This window comes from Cucurbita pepo, chromosome 18 (assembly GCF_057944985.1).
Source record: "Cucurbita pepo subsp. pepo isolate OVF chromosome 18, ASM5794498v1, whole genome shotgun sequence".
Taxonomy (NCBI): Eukaryota; Viridiplantae; Streptophyta; class Magnoliopsida; order Cucurbitales; family Cucurbitaceae; genus Cucurbita; species Cucurbita pepo.
Window position 1 is genome coordinate 1,514,379 of NC_141815.1, and position 22,467 is coordinate 1,536,845.

The 22,467-nt window shown below is 35.7% G+C and overlaps 1 protein-coding gene and 1 non-coding gene across 2 annotated transcripts; one reads left to right on the forward strand and one right to left on the reverse strand.

Moving 5' to 3' along the window:
* The first annotated feature begins 6,079 nt into the window (after nucleotides 1-6,079).
* TRNAL-UAA (transfer RNA leucine (anticodon UAA)) lies at nucleotides 6,080-6,162 on the forward strand. Its single transcript has one exon. It is a non-coding gene; the product is annotated as a tRNA-Leu (tRNA).
* Nucleotides 6,163-8,720: 2,558 nt separating this feature from the next.
* LOC111779950 (transcription factor IIIB 60 kDa subunit) lies at nucleotides 8,721-20,183 on the reverse strand. The gene is made up of 20 exons (XM_023660168.2): nucleotides 20,040-20,183; nucleotides 19,654-19,736; nucleotides 19,472-19,553; nucleotides 19,264-19,339; nucleotides 19,075-19,160; nucleotides 18,901-18,977; nucleotides 16,734-16,790; nucleotides 16,507-16,619; nucleotides 15,780-15,874; nucleotides 15,608-15,694; nucleotides 14,100-14,180; nucleotides 13,151-13,318; nucleotides 12,916-13,071; nucleotides 11,829-11,910; nucleotides 11,432-11,547; nucleotides 10,551-10,631; nucleotides 10,345-10,482; nucleotides 10,101-10,190; nucleotides 9,890-9,943; nucleotides 8,721-9,088 (listed from the first exon to the last, which is right to left on the reverse strand). Exons 2-20 carry the CDS (start codon nucleotides 19,713-19,715, stop codon nucleotides 8,861-8,863), a joined length of 1,929 nt encoding a protein of 642 aa, XP_023515936.2. The 5' UTR covers nucleotides 19,716-19,736; nucleotides 20,040-20,183; the 3' UTR covers nucleotides 8,721-8,860.
* Nucleotides 20,184-22,467: the final 2,284 nt, after the last annotated feature.

The following is a 22,467-nucleotide window of genomic DNA, read 5'->3' on the forward strand; positions in this document are numbered from 1 at the left end:
TTCGTTTCGTTTCGTTTTTCCTACGGTGTAATCCTAACAGGTAATCGTGGACGTGTACCATATACTCTACACGCAGCCCATACGTGCGAGTATGGGCTCACCAGCTAGTTCGCACACCGCTGGGCCACTGTCCCTAGCCGGTGGGCATGCTCTGGGGGCCTACCGAGACCCGTTAAAACTAAAACCGTCACGGCAGCGCTATGCAGGGCATAACGATTGTTGTCCTGCCATTTGGATGTACGCGTCCGTACCCTCGTGATGGGATAGGGGTATCCCCCCAAATGCATGATCACACAATATGCATGAGGTCCCACTAGTCCTACAGTCATCATTTAACGAACATAACCCCGTGTCACGTTTTCATGATTACATGCCATTCTCATTCTCATTTCGTTACATATCATCCATATTCCTAGCGGGGTTATGAATCATGCAATTTACCGTATTTCATGTCATACAATTTATTCAGTTACATTTCAATACTCATACAACAAGCCATAATCATACAAGGATCACACATCGTCACATGCATTCATATCACATCAACTAAGCAGCATAAACAACATACATTCACGTTCACATGATTTCGTACTTAAGCATATTAAGCTAGCATACAATTTAATGGCACGTGCATAACCACGGGCACGTGCCAACATACAGCAATTAACGCGTAACCTACAACGGGTGAGCCACTTACTTGGTAGGCCTTAGCCGAAGTACTCCCTAGAATATAACGTAAGCTCCTAGCTCCTCGTGGACGTTCTACGCTTCCGTTGGTGGTTGGTTCCTATTGGTTTATGAGTCACTTCCGTTAGTATTTCACAAATAAGAAGAAATTCCCAATTGGAATTTGTGAAATACGACCTTAAAATGTTCCCTTTTACCTTAAACAGGGCCGAAACCAGGTTCGAGAGGGTCAGAACGGTGTCAAACGGGCTGGAAACAGGTTTTCTGAGCCGAATAAGCCGCCGGAGCCGCCGAGCCGATGAAGTTGCCTGAGCCGAGAGGAGCCGCGCTGCAGACGTGACACGTGGCACAATCCGAGAGCGACGCGTGTGCAGGCGTCTCGGGTCGAGGCGCGGGTTAACGGGCCGCTCGCGGGTCTCGGACCGAACGCAGGTGACGGGCCGCGCGGTGATGGGCTGACTCGCGGGTGACGGGCCGCGGGTTGATGGGCCGGCTCGCGGTTGAAGGCCGGGTGTTTGGGCTGTGGGTAACGTAGGTTCTGGGCTGACCGAAGGGACGGGGTTCGGTTCGGGTTTCTGAATCCGATCGCGGGTCGGACTTCGTCCTCTTCGCCCGACTGCCTGCGCGATTTTCTGGCGGTCTCTCTCTCTCTTCGACAACGTCGTCCCGACGTCCTTTTTCCCTCTTTTTTCCCCCGTTCTCGAGCTTATCCTTCACCCTAACCCCGTTTTTGGTACAGATTTCGTTGGTAAGGGCCTTGCACTCCCGGATCTGGAGAAGCTCGGAAGTCCGCCGTTTCGTCTTCCTTGTCGATGGTGTTCAGCGTATGGGATTCGTGTAAAACCTACTCTTGATGTGTGTAAAGGGTTCTGGGATTACTTTTGTGGTGTGAAATGGGGATTTTCGACGTCGATTCGTACGGTTCGGCTTCGCCGGAGTTCCGTCGGTTTTCTGTTCTCTCTCCTTTTTCCTTACCGTTTTCGTTTCTTTGCAGGTTCTTTCAGGGTGGCTGAAGGTCGGGGACGCGATTTGTGGCATCCCAGCCCTCGGCCGCCCTTTGTGGGTCGTGTGCGAGCGAAAACTCCAGCGTTCGTCGGAGTTTTCGGCTCTGCCAACGACCATCATTTTTTTTTCCCCGGTTCCGTTACACTTCTATTTCAGACAAACAATTTGTTGAGTCCTCTTTTTGTTCTACCATCTCTTCAACATATGACATGAGAAGCCGTGGTTTAGAAGTTTCAGCAAAATGAGCTTGTTATTCCTTTCCCTTACTCTTCTTGGGACATTCATACTGAAAATGACCAAGGTCATGACAATAAAACACTCAACAAGAGTTTTGTTAAAACCTGGTTCTCATGTCCTCGCCCTCTACCTTGAATTGTGCCACCTCCATGATTTGTTGTCCCTGTATTGCTGTCAAGAGTGATCTTCAATGCTGGCTCTTCCACATTATGTCTTTGCAATTCATTAATGGTCATGATTTCCAAATCGTTGATTCTTTAATGGAGCAAGCCATGTAATCAAACTTTGAAGTCATGGAGCGCAGGATTTTCTCAATAATGCTAACATCACTCATCTTTGCTAACATCACTCATCTTTTCACCATGAAAACACATTTTATTGGCAATGGTAAGAGTATGAGAAAAGAAATCAGACTTCATAGGAAGGGTCTTGAGAAATAAATTTAAATGGAGGAGAGAGAAGAAAAAATGATTATGATTTTTTTTTTTTTTTTTTTTTTTTTTTTTTGTTATTTGGTCAAAAGACCATTACCAAAATTGAGAGAAAAGAAGGGCTTGTGGGAGAGAGAAAAGCTCGGGCACGAAACTGAGAAGGAGAAGGGCTTGTTGGAGAGAGAAAAGTGAGGGAAGTTAGAGAAAGAAGAACCGGATTAGAAAAGGAGAGCAGAAAGCAATTTATTGTCTGAGAATTATAATGTAATAACCTTCTGAGAATTTCCTTGTCTCTCTCCCCTCTCGACACCCCTTTTAAAGTTTGGTGAGAGTTATCTAAACGAGTTAGATTCAGAGCGAGCGTTTTATTTCGTGGTTGGTATCAGAGCGGCTTTATTTTTTAACAAATTGGTATCAGAGCAATTTTAATTTCAACAAATTGGTATTAGAGCCGATAGCGAACATAATGAGACAAATGTCACTACCAAGATTGACGAAGACGAACTACGAGAATTGGAGCATCCAAATGAAGGCTCTTCTCGGTTCGCAAGATGCATGGGAGGTGGTCGAAGACGGTTTCAAAGAACCGATTGATACCACGGGTTACACGGTGGCGCAAAACAAGGCGCTGAAGGAATTATGGTCAAAGGATAAGGCAGTATTATACATGTTGTTTCGGGCCGTTGACGAGTCGGGCTTTGAGAAGATTGCAAGGGCAACTACTTCAAAAGAAGTGTGGGACACTCTAGGAAAGGTGTTCAAAGGAACCGACTGAGTCAAGCAGGTGCGTCTCCAGACTCTGCGTGGCGAGTTGGAGAGCATGAAGATGAAGGAGTCAGAAAATGTATCTAACTACATTACACGTGTACAGACCGTGGCGAATCAGTTAAATCGGAACAGAGAAATGTTACCCGAGACGCGGGTTGTGGAGAAAATCTTGAGGTCGTTAACAGAAAACTTCGAGAATGTCGTATGTGCCATAGAAGAGTCAAACGATTTAAAATGGATTATAGAGTGACGAAAATGGATTTAAAATGTAGGCTGAATCTTAATTTTAGAGCTCGAGAATCTACAACATTTGTTACAAACTTGCTCAATCAAAACATGCAATTCCATCATGGCACCTACCCATAGGTTTTAAATAAATTAAAGCTTATTTTTCTAATTTAATTTTTTAAATATATTTTTTTATTATTATTTTTTTCTCAACCTGTGTGATTGATAATTTAAAAATATTCTTTTATTCACTTAAATATTTGAATGTTTCAACTTCACGTACTATATTATCTTGTCTTAGTCCTTCACACCTTTTCATTTATACTCGAAACCAATTCGAATCTCAACAGCGTGTGCTTTCCAACTTTCTATTATGATGTGGAAGGCCGACAACTCTAAAGTATATAAGACAATGGTCGTGTCTTCAAAAGGATCACCTAATAGTTAATCACGTTGGCTTATCCAAATTTTGAATCACGTGGGTATAGGGCCTCGGGTCACAGATAGGAGATAGGGCTGATCCAATGTAACGCCCAAAAAAAAAAAGATAGCTAAGTCAACAGAGGGGCAAAAATGTCATTTTGCCCCTCCAGCTAACAGGGGTTCAAGGAATACCCCCATCAAACCTCCTGCAAAAGAAAAAAGAAGTTAGAGAGAAAATTGAGAGGAAACAGAAAAGAGTAGCGGCAAAGTTTCGTCGGAATCCACCTTCAGACGAAACCTGTACAAGGACCGATAGGCTTGCGAGGCTGACACTCCGTCAAGATCCAAGAACGTTTCACGAGGTAAGGTTCTGAACGACATTTTTCAGATCTGAGCTTTTTCTATGTAAATTGTGTCCTAAAATGATATATTCACCTAGGAATAACTCTACACACGATTTGTGAAGAAGTTTGGCCTAAATCTCGATCCAAAGGCGGAGAGTCGAGAATCGTTCGAGAACGGTCAGCGAACTTCCGACTCTCTTAACTTGTCTGGTAGTTAAGCAAAAATTATGAAAACAAATCAGGATGTAGCCTGTAACACGATCTAGAACCTTGTTGAATAAACCTATCGATCTGGACTCTGAATAAAAAGATATGAAAATCGAAAATTGGCTTTGTATTACAGATTACAGGAGAGAGAGAAGTAGGAGAAGAAAAAAAATTCGACAGTCACGTGTCGGCTGACGAGCGGCAAAGTGCGGCTCAGCAGGCGTTGGACGCGTTGATCGTCGGCTGGAGCAACGCAGCTTTAGTAAAACGACGACACATGTTGCCTGCAAACCTCGAGCCGAACCGGACCGCCTGACCCGTGACTGTGCAGAAGCAGCCGCGCGTGGTAGTTGCGCATGTGGCCTGCGACTGACGCACTTCCTTGCGCGTGGTTGGCGCATAGCCGACGTGTGAAGGCGCATGAGATGCCCATTTTTGGCCCGTTCGCCTCTATTTGCTTGATTTTTATCCCAATACCAGCTCTAATACTGTTTTTTTGTGAATAGAGACCTAATTGAAGAAAATCAGTATTTTTGGACACCTCACGGGCATAGAAACGCTAGCGAAAGGGCGCGTCAACCAGGTAAGTCATCACCCGATGTTTAGGAAGAAATACTTGTAGGATTCGCTTGGACTGCATGCATGCTAGTTATTCGCCTTAGGTGGTAGCCTCCTATGACTAATTGTTATGAGCCGATGATGTGTAATATTATGTGAAGTTTTGGGTGAATTATCTGAGCGTGCGATCATGCTTTAAATTTCTGCTGTATGTATGCATGTGTTTAATTCATGTTGGAGTTGTGTATTCCGCATTCCAGGTGCTTGATGGATGACTTCGCCCCATTGATTGCAAACGTCGCGTTCTTGGTGCTTGATGGCCTCGATGAGCCTGCATGCCTAATTTGCATGAACTATATATTATGATATTAGACGACGTTTGCATGCACACTCTATTTTTCACCCGATTCCTTGCTCGATTCTCTCGCGACATTTCTCTCTCCTCTGTTTGTCATTTTCGATGCCGGTTTTCGTCCTTTTTCTTCCTCTCTGTTTGCCTTCCTTCCTTCCTTTCCAGATTTTCGTGACTTAAAAGTGCCTATAATCACATATCTATGAACGTTTAGGAAACTTAAAATCTCGACCTCATTTACCGACGACGACGCGTATGAAAAGGGCACAAAATGTAACTTAGGTTGATGTGCGATCGTCGAGACCCTCTTTAGTGGTATAACTCGGGTGTTTTGACGTCGGTTTGATCGTCTTGAATTTTTTATCATGATCACTTAATAACTCCGCTTTTCTTATTTTCTTTTTTTTTTTCTCCAAAATCTAAAAATATTCTTTTATTCACTTAAGGAATAAAAAAAAACAACCATTTTATCCTTTAATATCACTTAAGGAATTGTATTTAACATTTATTAATTAAATAATTATAAATTCTATCCAAATTAATGGAGCACATCTAGGGTAACGGCCCACGAAAAAATGATGTGTTAGTAGTTTTAATATTTGTTTTAATTATGTCGAAAAAAACAGCATTCAATCATGTAACTTTTCGTACGTTCTAAGTGATACAACCGACTTAGTTTAAGAGCATAAATTATTTTCAAAAAATAAAAGTTAAAATAATCTTAACATATTACGATTTAGAAAATATGTGTATTAAGACAAAAATTTTCATTCTATGAAAATATTTATTTAATTAATTTAAATTAGTTTAGCTAAATTTAATTTTGATGAAGAAAATTAGCTGGTTTGCCCGAGAGGTTAAGGGGGAAGACTTAAGATCTTCTGCACATAAGTGCGCATGGGTTCGAACCCCATAGCCAGCCAGCACTAGGACAAAACAAGTTGAAAAGATGTGTGTTGGTGTACGTGGAGACCGTCTTTATTTAAAAATATTTTTTTCTTTAAAGTATTATTTTTAGTTTTTAATTTATAAAAAGTATTGATAAAAAGCTAAGAAAAAGTCAACGGCACACATCTAGTGTAGTGGTATCATAGTACCCTCTCGTGCTACTGACTAGGGTTCCATTCCCCGAATGTGCACTTTTCAAGCTTACTTGTAGGTCAGTTGTCTAATGACTTGGACGAAATAAAGATATTAGAAATAAGTGGCTAAGTGCATCTAGAAGCACCCCGAATGGGTGACTTAACCTCTTATGATAGTAATGAAGATGCTTAGACTTATGGGTCTGATAGGGTTAGATTGACCAAGCCATAGAATTTGCTAACTTCATGGTTCAACTAAAAGGCACAGTACTTCCCACTTGGATGTGCACATCTAGTGTAGTGGTATCATAGTACCCTCCCACGGTACTAACCGAGGTTCGATTGCTTGGATGTGCAATTTTGAAGCCTACTTGTAGGTCAATCGTCTCATGACTTAGAATCTAAGTTCCTAGCCTACTTGTACCTTTGTCATAACTTAGAAGTTCCTTGAGAAGCCTTTTATAATAATAGAGTAGCGAAGAGGCTTAGAGTTATGGGCACAGAACTTTATGGTCCAACTAAAACACACCGTACTTCCTACCTGGATGTGCACATCTAGTGTGTAGTGGTATCGTGGCTAAGTTTCTTGAGAAGCCTTTAATAATAATAGTAGCAAAGAGGCTTAGAGTTATAGGTGCAGGGCTAGATCGACCAAGCCAAAGAATTGGCTAACTATATATTCCAACTAAAACACACCGTACTTCCCATCTAGATTTGCACATCTAGTGTGTAGTGGTATCATAGTACCCTCCCACTGTACCAACCGAGGTTTGATTATGAGCATTTTTCAAACTTACTTGTACGTCAATCGTCTAATGACTTAGATGAAATGAAGAGATTAGAATTCAGACCCCAAGGCGCTAGTCTCTCGTGCTAGACTCTTTCTATATATACATGAAATAGGACACAAGCAAAAATTAAAAAGAAAAGAAGAATCGTGAAGCATTGAATTAATGACTTGACAGTGCTAGACCCTAGCGTGAAAACCCTAATTGAGTTATTTCTAAAAATCGACGAAAATGTCATGATTTTGAAAAGTTACAATGACGGTTAAAATTTGATTATTTTGAAATAGATGAGAAATAAAAGCGCACAATAATAATAATAATAATAATAGTTTCCCTCTCGGCCATTTTTGCAATATTTTTCATAGGTTACAATTAGCAAAACTTTGGAATAATTTCTCATGTTACACTCTTTCTATATATACAATAAAAAAAAATTAAGAAAAAATGAACCTTTTACCGTTGAACTATTGACCTGACAATGCAAAACCATAACATGAAAACCCTAACCGAGTCATTTTGAAAAGTTACCGTAAAAAAATTATAATTTGATGATTTTGAAGCATATGAGAAGCAAATGCACAAAAAAATAATTTACATGTCGGGTCATTTTTGCGATATTTTTCGATAGATTATAATTGGCGAAACTTTGACGCGATTTTAAACCATTATGAAAACCTAATTTCTTGTGGTACACTCTTTCTATATATATACCCGAGAAATAGTACTAAAGCAAAAATTAAAAAGAAAAGATCCCTCTAGCATTCAACTAATGACCTTACCATGTGAAACCTTATTGCAAAAACCATAATTGTATTATTACCAAAAATATACGAAGAATTGAATTCCGAGCAATATTTTTATTAGTTATTGTGACAAAAGTTCAAATTTGATGATTTTGGAACATATAATAAGTAAAAATAAAAAAAAATAAAAAAATAAAAAAAAAATCACCGTCGAGCTACTTTTGAAATATTTTTCGTCATGTTATGATTTTAAGTTTTAAGTAGTTCCAGATACCTCATTTCTCGTGTTGAACTCTTTTATATGTAGAAGAAATAGTACTCAATAAAAAATTAAGAAGTGGTAACAACCAATTGAACGGTAACTGCAACATTTCCAAAAATCGACGAAAAAAAACTAAGTTTCAATCAATAATTTAAAAAGTTACCGTGACAAGTTAAAATTTTATGATTTTAAAACATACCCGAATTAATCACACCCAAGAAAAACAGAAAATTACCAATCATGCAATTTTTGCGATGTTTTTCTTACGTTAGATTCTGTGTATATATATGTATGTATGTATATATGTATATATAATATACAAATACAAAAGAAATAGTACTAAAACAAAAATTAAGAAGTCTAAGTTAAACCCTAATCACTTTATTTCCAAAAAATCAATAAAGAAATAATGACTTAACAAATCACATCATTTCCAAAATTCGATGAAAAAAAACTAAATTTTAGTCTATTTTGAAAAATTATAGTATCATTATTTCCTCGCAAAACTTTATGAAACATTTTTTCGATATTTTTCGTTAGGTTACAATTGTGTTAACTTATCTATTTCCTCACAAAACCTTTTGAAATGAGATTAAAACAAATGGGACAGCAAAATTAAAGATAATGCAAGTTGCATGCTTAATGTTCATATGATAGAACACATAGCAGCCAATGAATATAAGATCAACTATAACTAACGACAGCCAACACTAGCCCGCAATCTTGAACGCCTGAGATATCGGTATCAATCGTATTCGTCGTACCCATAATCATGTTCATAGCTGTATGGTTCTTCCATATTCTCATAATAGAGACCAGAACCATATGTACCATCACCATCATAATCATTCTCCTGTTCCTGTTCACCATGTTTGAACTCTGTGGATTCAAATTCTTTGGTTTCATCTTTTGTCTTGTCGGTCTCTCCAGCCTCTTCTGTGCGTTTTTTCTTCGCCGAAAGCTCTGTACCAGCCTGCAATGTAGATCACAGTACAATATCAATTAATGAAGAAATCCATAGCCATGACAAGAAAGTTATTATGATAGAGAATTGCCTTGTTTTACTGAAGAATTTACTAAAAGTTCCATGTTTGGAAATCAGCAATAAGAACACTATATAAACCTCAAGATGCAAGATATTTACCCAAATTCACAAAAAAAATATATGTATAGGATATAAACAACTTTCAACTCTCAAGAAGATCGTTAACTACAAGTACTTTTGTTTTACCTTGTATCCTTTTGGGATAGAGGGAGTTGTGTAAGCTTGGATAATTATTACTTCACAAAATTCGCTAGAGAAAAGGTTTTGTTCGTTTTTTTTTTTTTTAGTTTAACATGTGGAGTTGAGAGAATTGAACTTCTTGGTCAAAGACATATATCTAAACAAGTTGAGTTACGCTCAGGTTAGTAGATATTTTGTGCCGCCTAGAGGACGTGGAAGAGGAAGATGAAGAAGGAGACGACTCCCTATTAGAGGTACAGGAAGAGGTGAGGCTAAAGAGAGCCTATCTCGAGAAGGATCAGTAACTAGGACGGAATTGAACCTCTTGGTCAAGAACATATATCTAAACAAGTTGAGTTACGCTTAGGAATGTCACAACTCCTCTTTAGTTTTATTCCCGTTTCCCTCTTCTTACCGTGTTTGTTCATTGTTTATGTAATATATTAAATTGTAATGTGGAAAACCCATGTTGGAAGAATGCAGACCAAATGTATGTATGTATATATATTTTGACTATTAGTGAAATAAAAAGGTGCAATATAAACATACAGATTCGTCGAAGAGTTTGTCGAGCACATCATAGTTGATTTTCGAGCTGAGTCTCTGCACAGAAATAGCAAAGAAAACACCACTTTCAATTAAATCAGAACAAACTCTGCCAATGTTCTGATAAGCTAAGAACTAAGAAATGAATTTATGACTCTGCCAATGTTCTGATAAGCTAAGAACTAAGAAATGAATTTATGATTTGAAGTAAGACCTTTTTATTTAACATTTGTCGGGTGGCTTCGGCTGCTGTTTGTGCAGGGGACACATTTTTGGCATCTGCAGCTCGTTTTCGTTGTCTTTCCTGCAAATAAGAATCAAGAATCAAAATAAAAACTCTGGCTAAGAGATTAAGACAAAAGAACAAAGATGCAATGTCCTCTTCTATATTAAAAAATCAAAAGGAGTACAAAGATGAATAAGTGAATGGCAAACGTGAGAGAAATAAAGACAGAAACCTTTCTAGATTTTGCAACAGCAGCGGCTGCAGCATCTGCAAGATCCTTTGCAGCCTTCATATCTTCTGAACAATTTTCGAAATTGGCCTCATAAGCCTTCTTCGCAGCAGCAGCAGCTGCTTCCTTAACTGCTTGTTCCTGTAAAAAGTATGAATAGGCTACAGATATCAACAACGAATTGGCTTGTAATGAATGAAAATATGTACCTCAAGATACTCCCGGTTCATCTCTTCCCAAATTATCTTTTTGTAATGTTTCTCCTCCTCATTGTGAAGATAACCGTCAACCTATGCAATATATTGTCATTTGAGTGCTAATCCATTAAGTCTTATAATGAAGACAAAAATATTGAAAAATTCAATACATATAAGATCAGTTATTTCAAGAGGACACAAAATTGAACAGTATGTATACATCATAATCAAGTGTGCTTGTGGGCACTCAATATTCAATTCTTGTGGAATAAGGAAGAAAGTATCCACCAAAAAGCAAAACCCTTATATGCCCCCCAGAACTTCCAAGTATCGACTTAACCCAGAAAAATCCAAGCACTGAAAAAGTTGTCCCACACACAGAATCTGAAAAGAAAATGTCTAGCAACTACAACAGAATTATAGAAACAGATAAGAAACAGATAACCTTTCGTTCCTATAAAAAAGTATTCCAATCTAAGTTAAACAAAATGATAGAATGATAGATCAAGTTAATTAAGATAAAAGATCATAGGTAATGTTGACAGGAAAGTCTTAACATAGATAGATACACCTGATCTCCAAATGAAGAATTAAAATGTAAAGTAAAACTATAGCATCACAATATAGTGCATCCACAGGCACATTTTCTTGCATTTCCTTCTACATTGCGCATAGCAAGGTATTGAGTCGGCGCGATGGATAATATATAATAAGCTTCAATTTTCACAAACAGGCACTCGGAGTTGCCACGAATGACACTCATTCCTCTAGAAAGTAGTTACGTTTTAATTTTTTGGTCTATAAACTAAGGTACATTTTTTTCCAACCTTCTATGCAGATATTGATAGCAAATGAACTTTAATAAAATAAAATAAAAGAAGAAAGAAAGAAACCTCAATATCATCAATATCAGACCAACTTTCTGATTCATCTGAAGCACAGGTTCTCAGGCCATCATCTCCAAGTTTATTAACACCATCATCAAGTTCCGTTTGCTCATCTGCAGCTCCTGAATTATCAATTTTTCAAGTAACATTTTACACTCAGACAACGAGAAAAGGATTATAGGAACAAACAAACAACAGCACTTCTTAATGATTTTCTTAGCTACTCTGGTGTTAATCTCCTCGTTTTAATTAGGAAATCTATTGAATCAGTTTTGTCCAATTGGAGAAGACTTCTGCAACTCTTTTGGCTTGGGTTTTTTTTTTATCACTTTGGTAAATTACATACATGAATGAAATTGAAAACAACTCTCAACGCATCATGAAGTTGAGCTTTGCATCTTACCTTTTGCTGCTTCAGCTTCTTCTTTAGAACTAACAGTTTTTGATGCATCTGCTGCATGTAAATTGTCCAATTCTTTTTCAATCTATAAAAGAACAACATTGAAGAGAGATGTAAATGGGTGGAATCTCAACGAGTATATCTAACCAAAGAACCATGTTTCCATAACATCACCGATTCAAATTACATGCATACTTTGAAGATCAGAACTAAAGTGAGTTCTTTTACAATTATGAAACTTCGTACTAGCTTTCATTTCATTTTATGTAATTCTATTGTAATACCCCAATTTTCAGTTTCTACTCTTGTGTTTGTAGTGCACCTCATTCACTTCCTCATTCACTTTAATTAAAAATAAAATAAAAATAAAAACCTTTTTTGGCTCTTATGTCAAGCTCGCACTTAGCAGCTTGATTGTAAACATAATTTGCCTTTGCTTACTTTTGATAGGGGGACAATCTACTCTCTTTCGGTGCAACTGCAACACAACCCACTAACTTAGACCTTCACGTGCCACCTCCAAACCTCACTCAGTACTTGCCTTACCCACTGGTCAATTGATATTGATGCACCTTGCTTGGTGGGTTCACAAGCCTACCATTAAATATCTTCTAGTGGCACCACTAATAAGATGCAATTTATTTAAAAATAAAGCCCACTTACAATCTTTGTAGTCTTAAAACTTCCAAGGATAAGCCAAAGTGAGCATAGCTCAAGGTAATTGACATGTGTTCTTGTCCTTAGAGACAGAGGTTCAAAATCATCATACCCTACTTGTTCTACTTGAGAAAAAAAATCCGAAAATATGGTCGATCAATTTTAAAACGAAGAAATATCTAAATTTAAATTCATATTTAAGTGATTTACTCTTAGTCTAAAAGGCTAAGTTATTGAGATAGAATTAATTTATTCAAGCAAACTTTTTAAAAATATTTATTCACCAAAATTTACCAATAGCACTAGAGTCATTAGGACCTTCTGAAGTAAGAAAATCATTCATAATTCTTGATGATGAAACCTAGAAGAAAAAGAAGGGAAAAAAAGGAGGGAGAGAGAGAGAGAGAGAGAATTCTGTTAAAGAAAACATTACATTGTTGCATGGGTTTAGTCCTTGTGAAAATTTGCCAATAGCACTAGAGTCATTAGAACCCTCCTCAGCCATTTCTTTTGCGAGTCTTTCTCTCTCAGCAGTTTGAAATGCTGGAGGATCTGCTCCCCCATCAAGTCCTCCGGAAAGCTCAACAAACTGCACCAAATTAGCTAGATCTTAAGAAGTACAATTTACGTATCACTTTTTTACAGGATGGGAAAAAGAGGAAACTCACATCATCATAACAAATTCTACAAAGGCCAAGAGCATATGGCTTTGTGGTGTCATTCTTATGCACGCAAAGTACTTCATCACTCGATGAATTCAAGCCATTTTTGGATCCATCAGTGCGCTCAGAGTTGCTTGCCTTGGCCTTGTCTGCCATGACAATAAATTCCTCCAACTAAACAAGGAAATAATCAAGGAGTCCTTTACTCAGGTTTATACCCTAGTTTGAAAATAAAAGACATGCAGAATAAATTTACGAGCTTAGAATATAATTGGGTATTTTATTAACTATTGGCATCAGCAAAAACATGTTTGGCAATACAACCAAATCTAGTGTTCTTTTTTCTTTGAAATATCAGGCATTTCCAGATGGAAGATATTCCCCAAGATCAACGTGCATGAAAAGGCTTGAACAAGAATAAAATAACATACATTTCCATATATAGATAAATAATAGTATAAACAAAAATACATAATAAAAATTTCATCATGTTGAGCTAGCAGTAGAGACATTTTTTTCCGTTACAAATAATTCTTTATCCATTTTCAAAATATAAAGATAAATAACTTAACTAATTTCAATGGAGTAGAAAAGATCAGACTCCTGTTTGACAGCATAAGAAAGGTAAGACTTAAGAGTGAAATGAACTGGGAAGCAGTAACTAAACATACATTGCATCAAGAATCTCCATAAAGTACTTTATCACCAAAAACTAAACCACTTCTTCACAACCACAATCCCATATATCCTCAACTACACGAAGTTAAAGAATCTTAGCTTCACGTCAAATGCATTACAAGTTTCTCTCAAGTAAAACAGAACTTCACAAGAAAATAAGATCAACTAAAAGGATATTGATGACTATAAATAGTGTAATGCTAGCATCAATGATAACATGTATTAAACAATAATACACCACGTGATAGTAAAGACCATCTCAAAGCAAATCAGTTACCGTTAAGCTGCCAGATTCTGTATTCTCGAACTCAATTAACCGCTTTGTCAATGTTGCATCACAAATATGCACAATCTTTATCTGAAATAAATTTAGGACAACATATATAAGACTGCAACAAATAATATATCAAAATAAGAAAAAAATTACAATGTTAATTAACCAGGGTTATTTTAATTTTGACGTAAGAATGAGAAGTTTGTTTCTGGTTAAAAATGATTAGAACGCAATAAATAATTTACAGTCTAAATTGCAGATTCAACATGCATTTTATCATATAACTAGGTTGTTTCTGTTGGTCAGTTAAAATAGAACTGAGCAATGTCTAACAACTAGACCCAATTCTTTTGTTAAGCATCGACAAAGTGGCATCTTCAAGTAAGCTGTTGAATCTCTCGGTATGGCCATCCATCGAGGATGGTAACTCAAAGATATACTTAGACTGGGCTCAAGAGCAAAAATGGCCTCGTCCAGAAAGTACCCATAAATCAGTTATCTCTAGAATTGACAATACTTGAGGGAACTCCGAAAATATTCACAACATGCAAAAGAAAAGCTGAGTTGTGGGGTTGTTTAAGTTTATTTCTTTTCCTATTTTTGCCAACAAAATCAAAATGTGAAACATCTTAGACTCGATAAAAACTTGGAACTTGATACTTGATAACTCAGGAGCTTCATCATTAGGTAGGGGAGAAAATACTTGATACTCTTTATAAAAAAAAAAAATATGCCATGGCTTTCCAACTTTCTTTATTAGTGGGAAGTATGACAATGTTTAACTTCTTTACATTGCCTTGGAGTCTCATAATTTCAGCAAAGACACCTTTCGGCTCCTAATATTTTGTGCCCAAAACAACTAACTGAACTACCAACTCCTAGAAACCTTGTGTGAAAGAAGGCTAAGAACTAAATCCGAAATGGCATCCAACGGCCAAACCAACTTCTTTTTTAAGAAGACAATAGTGTAGGTAGTTGGTGAACCTCTTTCCGATCAACAAAAAACTATGTTCAACAAGTTCAAGAAACCCTACAAACAAAAAAAACTAGGTCATTATTTTAGTCTTTTTCCAAGAAGTATTGTAGTTGTATTAATTAGTGGAGTTTTCTTGTTAAAGACAGCATTGCTCATTGTTTCATGATAGCACTAATTTCTATCATTCTTTGAGATAATTCAGTAATTTTTGGGAAGTTCAGGAAGTTTTTTTTTTTATTATTATTATTATTATTATTTTGGTCTTTCAAGGCATTGAAATTTCCATTGACATGATTTTGTAACAAAAATTTTAAATATACAATGAACATTGCTGAAGATTGACATGAATCCTAGACAATAGAACCAGAAAATACTACAACAAAAGGTAAGAGAAATATTCGTTCCTTATTTGATAAGTAAAAGATAAGGAAAAAAGCACAATCTATTTGGTAACCTTTCAAGTTGAAAAACAATGTTCCTCATCAAAAAGAAGTACAAAAGGAAATATTAACACTGAACAATCAACATTACTTACAATGTCAGACTTGGAACACTTGACACCATGAGAAAGTGCAGATACGTATAAAGCCGCACCACATAGGCCACTAGGCTTTCTCCCAGTCTGAAAGAACCGTTAGGACCCAAAATCAACTTCAAAAAGAACCAACAAGAAGTTGATAGAAAATATGGTGGTCCCCATACCAGACCTGCATCCAATCACGCTTCATGCTGGTTATAATCTTCAATGCAGTTCTGGAAACCTCCTTTTTCATTCCATCGTCCTTTGTTCCTCCAAGCAAACCTAGGAACAATTTTGGTTATGACATCTCAGTACTCAAAATGTTAAATCTAAAACGTGCTAAAATGTGATACAAATACACATAGCATTACATGTTAATTTCTGAAAAAAAGGTACGAGGCGGACACATTGGGCACGCATGATTTTTTAAATATATTTAAATATCTAGGACTTGAAAATATATTAAACATGTAAATTTAACATCAGAACAACCAAAATAGTGAAAAATAAATTTAATAAAAAATTATATGCCGTCAAAAATTAGATAATCAAGCAAAAAAAAAGTGATAAACCTTGGCAAATTGGTTCACTAATAGTAAAAACCAAGTAAAAGTGGAGATTCAAACACATCACTAGTCCAAGGTTTGCATAAATCAACAACCCCCACGTTTTGTATCAAGAAGCACGTTTACAAGCTATTGACATTTCCACTAAAGCCTATCGAGCTGAAAATCTAAATTGTCTTGATCAATATAGTTTTTACCATTGCTCATTTTCTTTTATACATCAATAGTTTCTTCTATTTATTAGGTTGTATTCTTCCTTTTAATGTATGAAAGCAACTAGAGTCTGCCTTTTCTTCACACAAGAAAAAGCCATATAAACTTGCAACTCAAGTGACATGAAAGACTTACATTGAGTAAATTTATCGATAAAAAGGGAAGGATCAACTGGCTTTTGAACAATAGGGTGCTCTTCAAGTCTCAGCACTTTACAAAGTTGCAAAAATACAGCGCCCAACACATAGCTGCAAAAAACTTCAAAGGTGTAACGATGCTAATATATATAAAAATAAAATAAAAAATAATTAAGAAAAAACCAACAAATCAAAATACATATACTAAGGGAAGAGAAACCTTACACATTTATCCTCAAATAATTTGAAAAGTCAATTAGAAGATATGGTTTATTCTTTTCCCTACATAACAAAATATAAGTTTGATATTAGTGCATCATTCATCATAATCATTCAACAAAATTTTGGTCCACCAAGATACATGCATGTGTCCATGCACATCTATAGGGAGAGCTGATAAACAATGTGCATTTATGAACAAGGGCCTCAATAGAAATATTCCAAAATGTCCACTGAAACACAATATCCAGATGCAAAGTGGGAGGTAGGCCAATGGTTTGCCTAGGGCTTCAATTCTAATGAAATCCTAACGAAACAACGTTTTGGCATCAAATCAACGATAAAGTGCAACCAAAAACTGATAAATGGAAGACCCTTGTCCCAAACAGGCTAAGTTGACACTTACCAACTCAATCTTCACCCCCTTCCTCGCTTATATTTTTCATGGATGTAAAAATTTAGTTTCCTTTTTCTTATAGGTAACAATTTAGTATTTGAACTTTAATCCATAACAATTTAGTACTTGTAGCTTAAAATTTGTTACGATTAACTCCCATCACAGTATGTCATGATTTAGTCCCACCTATTTAAAATTTTAAAAAATTTAGTCCCTCGTGAAAAAATTCATAGAGTTGAAGTACCTTATCTTTTACTTGATTTTAGTCCCTCTAATTTAAAAAACACATCAGATCCCAAGTGATTTATCAATCTACAAACACCACAAACCCTGCTACAATTTAGAATTTTCATGGTAGAGATTATATTGTTACAAAATTTAAATTAAAGGGGACTAAATCATTCCAGATTTTAACCAAAAGAACTAACTTGTTATTTACTAAAGTTGAAGGACTAAATTAAACTACAAGAATTAAATGTTTACACATTAAATTTCAAATACTTAATTGAAGTTCTTGAATTAAACCATTACTTCAATGAAAGTACGAAGAAAAATATGTTCTTTAACCTTTTTTTAATCAAAAGACCATATATTTAGTAGATAAAAGAAAAAAAAATGGAGGGGATGGGAAGGGTAGAGGAGCCCTGACCAAGAACAACTATTACATAAACACCTTCCAATCTAGATCGATCCAAGAAAAAGGAAAATTGTCAAACAAAACTTTATGTTGGTCATCAAGCATGTGGTTGTAACTTGTACATCTCTATACCTTAAGTCTAGTAGTGAGAAAAATGAGGCAATCCCTCGCTCAAGATAAGGTTCCCAACTAAGCTTCACCATCACTGACTGAAGTACGCAAAAATCTTCAACTAAAACAGTTCGCCACAAATCTTTTACTTTGGATTTTCACCAACCTCTCCAACTCGCATTAGAGGGAGAGAGGAAACTCTTTTACTAAATTTAGTTTCTTATGCTCGAACTGTAAGTAGATTCAACAACTACAAATAAGGGAAGGGTAGCAATGAGGTAAATAATGATCGTGAAAGCTTAGTGACGAGCTTGGCTCAAAGGAGCTTTTGGATTCTTCAAAATACCTAGGTCACTATCATTTTTCATTTTTGACAAAGAACTTAGACAGTATCTTTTTTCTTGTATTCTCTTATAATGGTAGTTGCGAAACCGGGATCTATTCACATCCTTACGAAATACGTTAACACAGTGCAGAATGCCTATTTCAAAGGTGGGCATAGTAAGATAACTACATTGGTCTAATAGTCAAAGGGATACAGTGCAAATCCAAATGTCATTCGATCATGGGTTCAAACCACATAGCCACCTATTTAAATGTTTGGATGAATGTTTCGAGGCCAATTATTATAAATCCTAAGAAGGTTTCTCATAAAACTTGTGCATAAATTGACTTGGACACTCGCAACTATCTAAGAAATAAAGAACACAATGACACATGGGAATGGATATAATGGTTGGCAGTAATTATGAACAGAAAATAACTTTTTGTGGAAAGCAATCGAACAACATACTAAGAAAAGAGGTTCAAATAGATAATCCCAATGAGATTATATCATTCAGAAGCATAGCCTTTTCATTTCCTGACAAGCTTCTTGGGGGTATCAAAAGAACTTGTTCACAAAAAAAATCCTTGCATGGCCTCATATTATCAAATCTAAATTGTCATCAATGCAAAAAAATAAAATATATGATCAGCTTGAATAGATGTCAGGAATAATTGTAATTCAGGGAAGGGGAATCTCATACCGACAAGCAATGTAAAGGCAAGCAGCTTGAACAAACTCTGTATTGCGTCCACGGGTAAAATTTCTCTCTAATGCAATCTTCAGTACATTTAAAGGTGAAGAAACATCAATCCAACAAGTACATATGCACATATAAACATCACATACATAGGGCTCAGAGAAAAAGAAACCTTACTCTATAAAATGCCCCAGCTACACGAATTATTTCATCACTCTCACCCATGTTTAAGCCATTCCTCATATATCTCATATCATCAAAAGCTGATACAGGATAAGAAAGCTCAGATATACTTGGTTAATTTTGAAGAACCGAGGTCGTTTACACATGTTTATATAAGAAGAGAAAGTAAGTCAAACAGCAAACCTCTACTTAATGTCCTTTCCCGTGAAGCAGAATAATTACTCTGAATAGATCTAACAAAATTTCCTGACAATTGACTCTGCAAAATTCATTCGGACATCAATATGAATATCTCACCAATACCACAATATCATAGGTGAGGGTTGACAATTTTATGCATAATAACAGTATAATATATCTTTGACAAACAACATAGCTAGAATTCAAGTACCTGCCCTCCAGAATCCTTTGTAAAAGTAGGATCCTGAGAGAAATTGTAAAAATCCAACACCTTCCCACACATATCACAGTATCTATTAAACAAAGATGCAAAAACACACAGAGAAAGCTAAGTAAGCATTGTCATATCATAAGCCAAATGTTCATAGATTAAATTTTAAAATAAATACTAACTGGAAACCGGCATTATCTCGAGACCCAGCAACATTTTTTACACAATTACTGCACCACACCATGTTGCAGTGTGTCACAATCACCTACAACGGTCGGAAAACTAAAAATTAATTAGTACAAACAACATAATAACAATCAAAAGAACGACGAATGATGCATAAATTGATCTTAAGAATCATGCATAAGAGAAAATCCAACCGAACTGAAAATTACAAAAAAACAAAAAAACTAGGTTTATGAATACAAACTGAAATTTCGAGTAAAGATTGTCTGACTGTCGAGTAAACAAAAAGGAGGAAGAAAAGTTTTGATTCTATTACGAAGTTGGTTGAATCGAAGAGACAAAATAGAAGAACGAAAAGAAAAACTATCTCATTGGAGCAGACCTCGACAGCGAGCGAGAGAGCGGAGAAGATGGGGGTTTGCGCGGCGGTGGCGGCGGCGGCGTGAGGTTGCAGGAGAGAGGGGGGATCGAAAGAGAAGAAAATCAAAACGGCGGGCGATGCCGGTGGGGAATTCAGTTAATGGATTTCAGTTAGTTTTTTCTTTTATAATCCAAATCAAACGCACGAACCCCACACTGACACTACCCACGTAATACTGCTTTCTTTTTAGGGTATCTTAATAAAAAATATTAATTTAATATATATATATATATATATATATATATATATATATATATATATATATATATATATATATATTTATTTATTTATTTATTTATTTATTTATTTATTTATTTATTTATTTATTTATTTATTTATTTACGGGTAATAGTTAATACTCTGTTTCAAAAAAATATATATATATATTTGAATTTAAAATTTTAAAATATTTTTTACGGTTACTATCCTATTTAAAAAATATCCATAATAAAAAATATCCATAAACAAGTTAAAAAAATAATGATTCAAAAAAAATTGATTTCAAATTTGTTGCATTAGCCACTGAGCACATCTGTTATAAAAAATGAGGTTTAATTTCATAAATTAGGTAAAAGTCAAATGGTCAATTTGACTTATTACAAACGTCTCGAATAAATTTCGTCCACATCTTTTGTTGGGAGACTATAAATACTTACAATATGTTATGTAAAAATCAGATTCGTGAATGAATGTCAGATCTCAAATTGAGACGTTTCATTCTTGTGGTAGAATTGCACCTGAGTCATTCAATCAAGCATTGATCAAGTTAGACGGTAGAGTGACTCAATTTAGAACAAGGTTCCAAATCTTGCTTCTAAATCTTCGATCGTCTTGGTTGATCCAAATTTCGTATAAGGAGGTGTTAATTACTTTTATTCAAGAGTGGTTGCTAAACAAAAGTTTGGATAGTTGGGCTGAGAATTAGGGTTGCCTTATCGGATTACTTACAAATGTTTGAATGTTATTTTAAAAAATTCATGAATATTTTTGAAATATTGTTAAAAATACTTTTAAAATTAAAAAAAATAAAAAATAAAAAACTTTTTTTTTAAGTTCAAGAATATTGTTTAAACTTTTGAAACTTTAAGGGTATTTTTAGGCCACGCGTAAAGTTTATGTGTGTGTTTTTAGACGAAGTTTGACAATAATCTCGAGTTTAGCATCACAAGGGAATCTTATTCGGTAGAAGTATTTATATGGCTTAAGACACGACCAATCTGAATTACCCAACCCAAATCATAAAAGTATGGTTGAGTTGGGTTGGATTTCATTTTTTGTTTTGGTTAGGTTGAATTTTTTAGAAAACCGAAAATTTAAGTCAATTTGTGGGCTGACGTTTTTTTTTTTTATGGAAACTAGAATTACAACTCAAACGTACCCTACCATACTTTTAATCGATGTCAGTGTTACGTACGTTACTATACTACCCAACCCAAATCATAAATGTACGGTTGGGTATAGCTAATGTTTGTAATCGATGTTAGTGATCATGCATTGTAAATCGTGAAATATGTGATATTTGAGTTTTATAAGATTATAATTATTAATATAACATCATGATTTTTTTAAATAATTAAAAAAAAAATAACACAATAACCCGACCTAACTCAACTTGGGTTGAGTTGTGAATCATATTCGAATTGCTCGTGTCACCAACCCAACTAACCCAAAAGATCAAGCTGGTCGTAGAGTTTTTTTCAATCTGATTCGTGTTTACGCCTATTATTGTGTTCGTGTGAATCTCATCCTAAATTGTAACCAATCAGGATTAATATATATATATCCTTAGTCGCCGGAAAACCTGGGAGTTTTTCGGTGACCGCCGAAAATTTCACCATGGTCTTAGATTAGAATGGGTTGTTTTGCATTTCATCATTTTAAATTATTTTGTATTCATTTTTTTATTTTCTCTAAATTTCAATATTCTGTATTCAAATGTTTTATATGTTATCGACATTTATACTCTAGATGATGTTTTCTTTTAAGAGTTATATTCAACATTCTAGAAGAACATGAGACATTAGTAGCGATTCTAAGTAAGTAGAAATTTAGAGTCGTTACATAAATAATGGGATCTTTCTGTAGCTCAAGTGTCAACTTCTCCCTACTCAAGGTTATATACTGTAAGCCGTTGTTATTTCTCTCTTCCTTGCTTATATAACGTCTCTTTCAAAAATCTCTCTCTGCCCTCATTTTATAAAACCTTCTCTTAAAACTGAGGCCTCTTAACGAACTGGCTTAGCTCACTTGTCGTTGGAAAGTGAGTACCGCACAATCGCAAGTCCGTTGTCATTAAAAGTACCTGTAGGTAGAGATGTCCATCTTACCGGGAGTCGAAGCCTCAGGAGACCCCGGAAGAATATACCTATAGGTATAATAGTGATGCTAA